Source organism: Pollachius pollachius, assembly GCF_949987615.1.
Source record: "Pollachius pollachius genome assembly, chromosome: 7".
Classification (NCBI taxonomy): domain Eukaryota; kingdom Metazoa; phylum Chordata; class Actinopteri; order Gadiformes; family Gadidae; genus Pollachius; species Pollachius pollachius.
In genome coordinates this window covers 27,396,544-27,408,564 of record NC_136940.1, presented here as the reverse complement: position 1 = coordinate 27,408,564, position 12,021 = coordinate 27,396,544, and the positions used below count along the sequence as shown (strand labels likewise).

Here is a 12,021-nt window from a genome sequence, read left to right as displayed (position 1 = left end):
GAGGTGGGCACACACAACCTTTCACCTTAGTTTTTTGATGTTTCATATTTCGTATGTTCTTTATTTCCAAAATAATTAACATATCTATGTAAAAATCTCAAATAAATTATGTATCTAAACAAAAAAATCTAGGACTAGGTCCATTGCCAAAAAATACTATTGGATTATTCCTCATAAACAAAGTGACTGCCGTTTAACTTTTCTTCCACCAGAGGGCAGACGTGAGTTATGGCCCAAACTACAGAAGGCTCTTACGGCTGTGGAGAGGTCCGTCAATACCAGGCGCAAATGGGCCATTCTCACCACTGCTACGGATCTGGTCAGACAGACAGAACACCTAGTAGCAGCTGAAACAATCACCACGTCAGCGACGCAGGTCTGACAGTAGACAATCAAAAAATAAGCAATCCAATTTAACAGATATCTTTTAAATAATAAATGAATAAAAACACGATAATCACTGCACACCACAACTAAAATTAAACTAAGATTGAAATAATTGCATAAACATACTCCGCAAGACAAAAATGTGAATTAAAATAGGAAATGTACAACTCATTTATCGAATGTCTCATGCAGTATATCCAATGTTCTGCGCTGCTCACATGACGATCTGTACAAACCCTTTTCAGATTCTGGAGGAGATAGAAAGAGAGTTGGGGATTTCGTTTCCTCCAGCCATGCCAAATATAGAACGTCCACAATGCCGCATCCACAGCAGCTTCGGAGCGGAGACGAAGGCCCCCACCCCCATGCCTCAGATGGGAGAGATGGGCAGTCTGAGAAGGAAGGTATCCTCCAAGTCACCTTTTATTGATTTAAAAAACGGTCAATGTGTTGTTTCTAAACGACTCTCTAAATACCTTACATTTAATACCTTTCAGCACTTTTTAGGACAAATGAGGCTGAGGACAACTGAAGTTAGAATCAGTATAGTCAGCTAAAAGAAAGAAATGATCAAGTCCCCTGGTGGGACCTGTGTGGTGTTCTCCTGCAGCTGGAGGGTCTGCAGAAGGCCTGGAGCTCCAGGAGTTCCTCCCCTCCCTACAGCCCTCCAGGGGCCTCCCTGTGTGGGCCTCGGAGCCCCAGGCTGACCTCGCCGCCTCCCTACCCCGGCTCCCCCCTGCTCCTCCGGAGGCCACTGCGAGCCTTCACCGCTCCTCTCTCCACGCTCAGGGACACCTCCCCACCCGGCTCCCCCCGACCTGCCAGGGGCCCGGGGGCCCGCAGCGCGTCACCGGCCCCCAGCTCGGCCCCCAGCCACGAGAGCGAGACGGAAAGGGTGCAGAGGTAGGCTGGGGGTCAGGATGGCTCAACTCAGGGTTAGGGTTAGGGGGGGGGGTACCAGTGTCTCTGTAGGACGCTCACCACAGTGGGGGGGGGGGGGTACCAGTGTCTCTGTAGGACGCTCACCACAGTGGGGGGGGGGGGGTACCAGTGTCCCTGTAGGACGCTCACCACAGTTGGGGGGGGGGGGGGGGGGGGTACCAGTGTCTCTGTAGGACGCTCACCACAGTGGGGGGGGGGGGGGTACCAGTGTCTCTGTAGGACGCTCACCACAGTGGGGGGGGGGGGGGGGGGGTACCAGTGTCCCTGTGGGACACTCACCACAGTGGGGGGGGGGGGGGTACCAGTGTCTCTGTAGGACGCTCACCACAGTGGGGGGGGGGGGGGGTACCAGTGTCTCTGTAGGACGCTCACCACAGTGGGGGGGGGGGGGGGGGGGGTACCAGTGTCCCTGTAGGACGCTCACCACAGTGGGGGGGGGGGGGGGGGTACCAGTGTCTCTGTAGGACGCTCACCACAGTGGGGGGGGGGGGGGGGGGTACCAGTGTCCCTGTAGGACGCCCACCACAGTGGGGGGGGGGGGGGGGGTACCAGTGTCTCTGTAGGACGCTCACCACAGTGGGGGGGGGGGGGGGGGGTACCAGTGTCTCTGTAGGACGCTCACCACAGTGGGGGGGGGGGGGGTACCAGTGTCTCTGTAGGACGCTCACCACAGTGGGGGGGGGGGGGGGGGTACCAGTGTCCCTGTAGGACGCCCACCACAGTGGGGGGGGGGGGGGGGGGGGTACCAGTGTCTCTGTAGGACGCTCACCACAGTGGGGGGGGGGGGGGTACCAGTGTCCCTGTAGGACGCTCACCACAGTGGGGGGGGGGGGGTACCAGTGTCCCTGTAGGACACTCACCACAGTGGGGGGGGGGGGGGGTACCAGTGTCTCTGTAGGACGCTCACCACAGTGGGGGGGGGGGGGGTACCAGTGTCTCTGTAGGACGCTCACCACAGTGGGGGGGGGGGGGGGGGGGTACCAGTGTCTCTGTAGGACGCTCACCACAGTGGGGGGGGGGGGGGTACCAGTGTCTCTGTAGGACGCTCACCACAGTGGGGGGGGGGGGGGGGGTACCAGTGTCCCTGTAGGACGCCCACCACAGTGGGGGGGGGGGGGGGGGGTACCAGTGTCTCTGTAGGACGCTCACCACAGTGGGGGGGGGGGGGGTACCAGTGTCCCTGTAGGACGCCCACCACAGTGGGGGGGGGGGGGGGGGTACCAGTGTCTCTGTAGGACGCTCACCACAGTGGGGGGGGGGGGGGGGGTACCAGTGTCTCTGTAGGACGCTCACCACAGTGGGGGGGGGGGGGGGTACCAGTGTCCCTGTAGGACGCCCACCACAGTGGGGGGGGGGGGGGGGGGTACCAGTGTCTCTGTAGGACGCTCACCACAGTGGGGGGGGGGGGGGTACCAGTGTCCCTGTAGGACGCTCACCACAGCGGGGGGTGGGGGGGGGGGGGTACCAGTGTCCCTGTAGGACACTCACCACAGTGGGGGGGGGGGGGTACCAGTGTCTCTGTAGGACGCTCACCACAGTGGGGGGGGGGGGGGGGGTACCAGTGTCCCTGTAGGACGCTCACCACAGCGGGGCGTGGGGGGGGGGGGGGTACCAGTGTCCCTGTAGGACGCTCACCACAGTGGGGGGGTGGGGGGTACCAGTGTCCCTGTAGGACGCTCACCACAGCGGGGGGTGGGGGGGGGGGTACCAGTGTCCCTGTAGGACGCTCACCACAGTGGGGGGGGGGGGGGGGGTACCAGTGTCCCTGTAGGACGCTCACCACAGTGGGGGGGGGGGGGGGGGGGTACCAGTGTCTCGGTAGGACGCTCACCACAGTGGGGGGGGGGGGGGGGTACCAGTGTCTCTGTAGGACGCTCACCACAGTGGGGGGGGGGGGGGGGGTACCAGTGTCCCTGTAGGACGCTCACCACAGCGGGGGGTGGGGGGGGGGGGGTACCAGTGTCCCTGTAGGACACTCACCACAGTGGGGGGGGGGGGTACCAGTGTCCCTGTAGGACGCTCACCACAGTGGGGGGGGGGGGTTACCAGTGTCCCTGTAGGACGCTCACCACAGTGGGGGGTGGGGGGTACCAGTGTCCCTGTAGGACGCTCACCACAGCGGGGGGTGGGGGGGGGGGGTACCAGTGTCCCTGTAGGACGCTCACCACAGTGGGGGGGGGGGGGGGGGGGGTACCAGTGTCTCGGTAGGACGCTCACCACAGTGGGGGGGGGGGGGGTACCAGTGTCTCTGTAGGACGCTCACCACAGTGGGGGGGGGGGGGGGGGTACCAGTGTCCCTGTAGGACGCTCACCACAGTGGGGGGGGGGGGGGTACCAGTGTCTCTGTAGGACGCTCACCACAGCGGGGGGTGGGGGGGGGGGGGGTACCAGTGTCCCTGTAGGACACTCACCACAGTGGGGGGGGGGGGTACCAGTGTCCCTGTAGGACGCTCACCACAGTGGGGGGGGGGTTACCAGTGTCCCTTAGGACGCTCACCACAGTGGGGGGGGGGGGGGTACCAGTGTCCCTGTAGGACGCTCACCACAGTGGGGGGTGGGGGGTACCAGTGTCCCTGTAGGACGCTCACCACAGCGGGGGGTGGGGGGGGGGGGTACCAGTGTCCCTGTAGGACGCTCACCACAGTGGGGGGGGGGGGGGTACCAGTGTCCCTGTAGGACGCTCACCACAGTGGGGGGGGGGGGGGGGGGGGTACCAGTGTCTCGGTAGGACGCTCACCACAGTGGGGGGGGGGGGGGGTACCAGTGTCTCTGTAGGACGCTCACCACAGTGGGGGGGGGGGGGGGGGAACCAGTGTCCCTGTAGGACGCTCACCACAGTGGGGGGGGGGGGGGGGGTACCAGTGTCTCTGTAGGACGCTCACCACAGTGGGGGGGGGGGGGGGGGTACCAGTGTCCCTGTAGGACGCTCACCACAGCGGGGCGTGGGGGGGGGGGGGGTACCAGTGTCCCTGTAGGACGCTCACCACAGTGGGGGGGGGGGGGGGTACCAGTGTCCCTGTAGGACGCTCACCACAGCGGGGGGTGGGGGGGGGGGGGGTACCAGTGTCTCTGTAGGACGCTCACCACAGTGGGGGGGGGGGGGTACCAGTGTCTCTGTAGGACGCTCACCACAGTGGGGGGGGGGGGGGGGTACCAGTGTCCCTGTAGGACGCTCACCACAGTGGGGGGGGGGGGGTACCAGTGTCTCTGTAGGACCCTCACCACAGTGGGGGGGGGGGGGGTACCAGTGTCCCTGTAGGACCCTCACCACAGTGGGGGGGGGGGGGTACCAGTGTCCCTGTAGGACGCTCACCACAGTGGGGGGGGGGGGTACCAGTGTCTCTGTAGGACGCTCACCACAGTGGGGGGGGGGGGGTACCAGTGTCCCTGTAGGACCCTCACCACAGTGGGGGGGGGGGGGGTACCAGTGTCCCTGTAGGACGCTCACCACAGTGGGGGGGGGGGGGGGGGGTACCAGTGTCCCTGTAGGACCCTCACCACAGTGGGGGGGGGGGGGGTACCAGTGTCTCTGTAGGACGCTCACCACAGTGGGGGGGGGGGGGTACCAGTGTCCCTGTAGGACCCTCACCACAGTGGGGGGGGGGGGTCCCGCTTCATGGGGGAGGCATTGCATTCTTTAGTGCGTCACACAGATTACAATAATTTGCAATGCAAATGACATATAAATCGATATATTATAAATTAAAATAATAAATATAATAAAACCAACTGAATGAGTAACTAACTGAATACAGAATAAATCAGCACCAGTGGCCTCAACCAGGTGCGTGGAGAGGCTGCGGGCGAGGAACCAGCGCCTGAGCTCAGCTCTGGAGCGGCAGACAGCAGAGACCCCCCAGGGGGACCGGCCCACGCTGCAGATGGCCCTGGCATACTGGTACACACACACACACACACACGCACACACTCACACACTCACTCACACACACACATACTCACACACACACACACTCACACACACACACACACACGCACACACTCACACACTCACTCACACACACACACACACACATACTCACACACACACACACACACATACTCACACACACACTCACACACACACACTCACACACACACACACACACACACTCACACTAACACACACACACACTCACACACTCACACACACACACACACACACACTAACACACACTCACACTAACACACACACACACTCACACACACACACACACACACACACACTCATGCACTCACACACACGCACACACAAGAACTCACACACATGCACTCACACACATGCACTCACACACATGCACACACACACATGCACTCACACTCATGCACACACACACAAGCACTCACACACATGCACACACTAACATGCACTTGAACGTACATGCACAAATGCATGAGCACACACACAAACCCGCACATAAACACACATGCACAGTGCACACACACATTCACACAGTACAATAAACCTGTGTTACTACAGCAGTAGATAATGTGCGCACATGTTCCTGTGGAACAGCATTGTATGTTGAGTATACAGGTGACAGACTGTTTATAAAACTATGTATTTCATAAATTTTATACAAATAAACACGTTGTTATTGTGTACAAGGTCGAGGTTGCATTGTGTATCCACTCCGGTTTGTGTAAAGATGATGTTCGGATGATCTGATTGTGGTTTTGTACCGACAGCCAGGAATGTGAAGAAGCTTATAGCGAACTACTGTCCCTGTATGAGTTGAACAAACAACAAGGCGTTGAGGTCTGCCAGTTCCCATCATCAGGCGAGTGAATGCTTTATCTACAACCTGTTTAAAAACCCTAATGCAAATGCTGACCGCATTCCATAGTACACATTCACACTCTCCTAAAAAAAGAAATCACAGCCTAAATCTATATTCAAACTCAAAAATGATCATCTTTCACCCTTCAGGCCCCGCTGCGGACCTTCAGCAGTCTACTAGTCCGCCACACCGCTTCAGATTCCCCGAGGCCCATGAGCTGTCCACTTCCTTTTCCACAGCAGGGGGCGCTGTGGGGGGCGATGGTTGGACTCTAGCTGAGCAGAGGTACTGGGAGGTTACCTTTATAATCCAACACAAAGTGGTGCACGACTGGTGGTTAAGCTCATGTTTATTGAATGAAATCGGATGTTGATAGATGCTACGTCATGCCAGATGAGTCATCACCAGAGAATTTAAACCTTCATGAAACGTGCACCCTTTCCTTGAACCCTTCATCTCACACTATTGAAGCACAGGGGGGTCAGGGTTAGGGTTAACACTGATGGGATTAGGGTTAGGGTTAGGGTTGACACTGATGTGGGCCGTTCTCTGCATGGCTCCTCAGGGCTGCTTCCGTCGGGCGGGAGGCCGCTCTCCGGCTGCACATCCAGGGTCTGACCGCCGCGTGCCCCCTGAGGACTGGAGGAGAAAGGCCCCTGGTCCCCGCCCCCGGGCTGGTCCCAGACCCAGTCCCCGCTACATGTGGGTTGGAGCCGCAGGAGGGTGAGCAGGCGAGGGCCGGTACAGAGAAGATTCGGCCGTTCGAGGAACCTTTCACCGTCGGGGTAAAGTCCTTGATATTTTATAATCTCTTGTGCAAGAGGAATAAAAGTCCTTAAAAATCTAGCAGGTCCCGTTGCAGATCAACTGTTTGACAAAGAGTGCAGATAAAAGACATACATGAACCTATATCACCATTATTTCCAATGAAGTTCCATTAAATGGATCTAAGTTTCTATTGATCGATGTTCACCATCAGGAGGAGATGGCCGAGCGGTCGGCTGAGACCCACCTGGCAGAGGAGGAGCTGAGGTGCCTGGACTGGGCTCTGCAGGCCCTGAAGGCCCAGGACTCTCCCCCCGGCACCCCTCTGCCTCCGCCCTCCCAGAGCCCCGGAGTAGGGCTGCTGCACCGCGCTGAACCCCAGGTTAGGGTTAGGGTTAGGGTTAGTGGGGCTGCTGCACCGCGCTGAACCCCAGGTTAGGGTTAGGGTTAGGGTTAGTGGGGCTGCTGCACCGCGCTGAACCCCAGGTTAGGGTTAGGGTTAGGGTTAGTGGGGCTGCTGCACCGCGCTGAACCCCAGGTTAGGGTTAGGGTTAGGGTTAGTGGGGCCGCTGCATCGTGCTGTACCCCAGGTTAGGGTTAGGGTTAGGGTTAGTGGGGCCGCTGCATCGTGCTGAACCCCAGGTTAGGGTTAGGGTTAGTGGGGCCGCTGCATCGTGCTGAACCCCAGGTTAGGGTTAGGGTTAGTGGGGCCGCTGCATCGTGCTGAACCCCAGGTTAGGGTTAGGGTTAGGGTTAGGGTTAGTGGGGCCGCTGCATCGTGCTGAACCCCAGGTTAGGGTTAGGGTTTGGCTTTGGGTTAGGGTTAGGTTTAGGGTTAGTGTAAGGGTTAGTGGGGCCGCTGCATCGCGCTGAACCACAGGTTGGGGAGAGAAGCGTTCCGAACGCCATGACATTGCGGGACCTTCGGTGACCTTCACACATTTACAGAGTCTAAAACGGTACAGCTGTGGAGATCACCCCGGGAGGGCTGGGGGGGGGGGCTGAGGGGTGGGCCTGGTGCTAAGACACCCCCGATTTAAATCAACCCCTCGCGGGAAATCAAACATCCACCAAAGCAGCCTCCCTCCAGGCCACCGGGAGATATTTTAGTTCCACAAGGTCCTTTGGCAGCGCTGCCCTGCTGCAGTATTCAGCCGAGGCTTACCTCCATGAGCTAGAGGCGCCGGAGCTACTGGCGGTGGACATGTGTCTCCCTTGAAGGACACAAGCTAAAGTATCAACGTTGGCATCGTTTTTGTATTCTAAGGATCAAGCAAGAGGACTATGATCAGGAAGAACTGGGATGCAACTGTTCCTTCTCTAAAAGGGTTAAAGTAATATAAAAGACTCAGGTGGTAACTAATCCTGTTTTTGTTTCAGTCACTTCCTGAAGCGGAAGACAATGGGAACACCTCTCGTCCTCAGAAGAAAGACAATCTGGAAGAGCTCCACGTTATATTTCAAAGGTGCAACAATGAGTTGAAGCTTTGACATAATCCAAAGAGTTTATGTTGGATTGATTATTAATCGAGTTACACCTGACATAATGTTAATCAATCCCCCTCCCCAGGATGACAAGGTGTTTTCTCATCTTCATTTTAACATCAGGTTATTGCTTAGGGTAAGGGTTAGGGTTAGTAGTCCTGATGTCCCTGAAACAGAAACCATTTAAGATTGATGAAGATGATTACATAAACCAGAGTTGTTCTCAGCCTGTTTTGCTTTTTATAAATGTCCTCTCTCGTTATAAGTCTATGAACAGAATGGAAACAACAACAAACTATAAGGCTGCTTTTCACATCTCCATGCAAATTTGCACAGGTATCTAAACTCAAAGATATGTGTGAGGGGAATGTTTAATTTCTTTCTTTCTGAGACTTCATCCTCCCACTGATCTTGAATGACTCTGAGCAACACTCATCTTTGTGAGATCAGGGTTGAGTCAACAGTCAACTGATAAAAAGCGGCGTACAGGACAGAAGCAGACAGAGCATTAGCCTAGCATTAGCCTAGCATTAGCCTAATTATGGTTGCTATGCCACACACATCTGTGGACTAGTGCCGTATTTTCGATTAAACTCCTTTGAATTGGTAACGGGAGAGTTTACAGTATGTAAACTGTCAGCTTGTCTTCCCATCCAGAGATCAAGGTTTGAAGAAAAGACTGTCCCTCGTTCGGGAGTCCTTGGCCACAGCTCTCCGGGACAGCGCCCCCCGCAGACGGGACAGCAATGACCCCACAAGCCGGTACAAATCCTAGTCGTTTACTTTCAAATTCTAGAATATCTTTATCCCCTTTTCTGCTTCATGATAGCCTCCTAGCTAAGGCTTAAGTATAACTATAGCCCCATAGCTAAGGCTTAACTATAACTATATCCCCATAGCTAAGGTTTAACTATAACTATAGCCCTATAGCTAAGGTTTAACTATAACCCTAGCCATATAGCTAAGGTTTAACTATAACCCTAGCCCTATAGCTAAGGTTTAACTATAACCCTAGCCCTATAGCTAAGGCTTAACTATAACTATAGCCCTATAGCTAAGGTTTAACTATAACTATAGCCCTAGGGCTAAGGCTTAACTATAACTATAGCCCTATAGCTAAGGCTTAACTATAACTATAGCCCTATAGCTAAGGCTTAACTATAACTATAGCCCTATAGCTAAGGTTTAACTATAACCATAGCCCTATAGCTAAGGCTTAACTATAACCCTAGCCCTATAGCTAAGGCTTAACTATAACCCTAGCCCTATAGCTAAGGCTTAACTATAACCCTAGCCCTATAGCTAAGGCTTAACTATAACCATAGCCCTATGGCTAAGGTTTAACTATAACTATAGCCCTAGGGCTAAGGCTTAACTATAACTATAGCCCTATAGCTAAGGTTTAACTATAACTATAGCCCTAGGGCTAAGGCTTAACTATAACTATAGCCCTATAGCTAAGGCTTAACTATAACTATAGCCCTATAGCTAAGGTTTAACTATAACTATAGGCCTATAGCTAAGGCTTAACTATAACCCTAGCCCTATAGCTAAGGCTTAACTATAACCCTAGCCCTATAGCTAAGGCTTAACTATAACTATAGCCCTATAGCTAAGGTTTAACTATAACTATAGCCCTAGGGCTAAGGCTTAACTATAACCCTAGCCGTATAGCTAAGGTTTAACTATAACCCTAGCCATATAGCTAAGGTTTAACTATAACTATAGCCCTAGGGCTAAGGCTTAACTATAACCCTAGCCGTATAGCTAAGGCTTAACTATAACTATAGCCCTATAGCTAAGGTTTAACTATAACTATAGCCCTAGGGCTAAGGCTTAACCATAACTATAGCCCTATAGCTAAGGCTTAACTATAACTATAGCCCTATAGCTAAGGTTTAACTATAACTATAGCCCTAGGGCTAAGGCTTAACTATAACCCTAGCCCTATAGCTAAGGCTTAACTATAACTATAGCCCTATAGCTAAGGTTTAACTATAACTATAGCCCTAGGGCTAAGGCTTAACTATAACCCTAGCCGTATAGCTAAGGTTTAACTATAACCCTAGCCATATAGCTAAGGTTTAACTATAACTATAGCCCTAGGGCTAAGGCTTAACTATATCCCTAGCCATATAGCTAAGGTTTAGCTATAACCCTAGCCCTATAGCTAAGGTTTAACTATAACTATAGCCCTATAGCTAAGGCTTAACTTTGGCTATAGCCCTATGTTTAAGGCTTAACTATAAATTATGGTTAAGCCTTAGCTATGGGGCTATAGTTATAGACTATAACTATAGCCCCATAGCCAAGGCTTAACTATAACTATAGCCTCATAGCTCAGGCTAGTTAAGCCTTAGCTATGGGGCTATAGGTATAGTCTATACCTATAGCCCCATAGCTAAGGCTTAACTATAACCATAGCCCCATATCTAAGGTTTAACTATAAGTTATTGTTAAGCCTTAGCTATGGGGCTATAGTTAGAGTAAACCGTAACCCTAGTTATAGTCTATAACTATAGCCGTATATCTCAGGCTTTTCTCTGCATTGTGTTTCCTGACAAGGTCAGATATCTGATGAGCAAATCAATTGTATTTTAGGAAAGCAGCGAGCACTCACAGGAGCAGCCGGAGGAGGTACCAGGAGCAGGTATGGAGGCTGGAGCAGAAGGTGGCAGCCATGTCCCAGAGCCACCAGAGTCAGATAGCCGGCCTGAAGGCCACCGTTGAGGCCCTGGAAGGGAGGCGGGAAGAGACGGCTCTGTGACCGTAGCCAGCACCATTAACCTTTATTCGAACGGCCCTGTGTTATACCCTAACCCTAACCTTAACGGACACTAGAACGAACCTGTGTTACACTCCAACACCTTAACGGACACTAGAATTAACCTGTGTTATATCATAACCCCAACACCTTAACGGACATTAGAACGAACCTGTGTTATATCATAACCCCAACACCTTAACGGACGCTAGAATTATCCTGTGTTATATCATAACCCCAACAACTTAACGGACATTAGAACTAACCTGTGTTATATCATAACCCCAACACCTTAACGGACATTAGAAAGAACCTGTGTTATATCATAACCCCAACACCTTAACGGACATTAGAAAGAACCTGTGTTATATCTCTCTGTGCAGAATAATCTCAACAGCACCTAATGCAATATCTCAAAAAGAGAATCCAATGGATAAGGGATGTGATGTTGGTATTGTTTTGTTTGAGGATCAAATCTGTGGTCTTTCCGCCTGAAGGTGAAAGTAAAGTAAATTAGACTGAAAAACAAAAAGAGTTTGTTGGTTTGTCTGGTCTGTGCAGCCTTGCTGGGTCGGACACAAACGCACATGGACATGCACGCACACACACAGAGAACATATAAGGGTTGACAGCTTGCACTCATGGTCCTTTGACAGTTTGTCTAGCTTGGGTAAATCCATCCTCATCCCACATCCTCATCCATCTCAGCCCCGCCCACAACCCGCCGCTGGAGGCAGAGCAGTGGTGTCTGTGTGTAGCCCCTGTGTGTAGCCCCTGTGTGTAGCCCCTGTGTGTAGCCTCTGTGTGTAGCCCCTGTGTGTAGCCCCTGTGTGTAGCCCCTGTGTGTAGCCTCTGTGTGTAGCCCCTGTGTGTAGCCCCTGTGTGTAGCCTCTGTGTGTA

General features: G+C 53.6%; 1 protein-coding gene across 1 annotated transcript in view; it reads left to right on the top strand.

The window, feature by feature from the left end:
• Positions 1 to 11,729, top strand: part of ushbp1 (Usher syndrome 1C binding protein 1) — a 13,249-nt gene extending 1,520 nt beyond the window's left edge. Inside the window, exons 3-14 of the mRNA XM_079739507.1 lie at positions 1 to 3; positions 213 to 376; positions 633 to 791; positions 998 to 1,290; positions 5,114 to 5,227; positions 6,016 to 6,107; positions 6,257 to 6,392; positions 6,673 to 6,892; positions 7,087 to 7,254; positions 8,253 to 8,338; positions 9,015 to 9,119; positions 10,959 to 11,729. The exon at positions 1 to 3 is cut by the window's left edge and continues 131 nt beyond it. Of these exons, the coding sequence (XP_079595633.1) occupies positions 1 to 3; positions 213 to 376; positions 633 to 791; positions 998 to 1,290; positions 5,114 to 5,227; positions 6,016 to 6,107; positions 6,257 to 6,392; positions 6,673 to 6,892; positions 7,087 to 7,254; positions 8,253 to 8,338; positions 9,015 to 9,119; positions 10,959 to 11,124 (1,706 nt within the window). The 3' untranslated portion in view covers positions 11,125 to 11,729. The remainder of the gene's footprint in view (positions 4 to 212; positions 377 to 632; positions 792 to 997; positions 1,291 to 5,113; positions 5,228 to 6,015; positions 6,108 to 6,256; positions 6,393 to 6,672; positions 6,893 to 7,086; positions 7,255 to 8,252; positions 8,339 to 9,014; positions 9,120 to 10,958) is intronic.
• Positions 11,730 to 12,021: the final 292 nt, after the last annotated feature.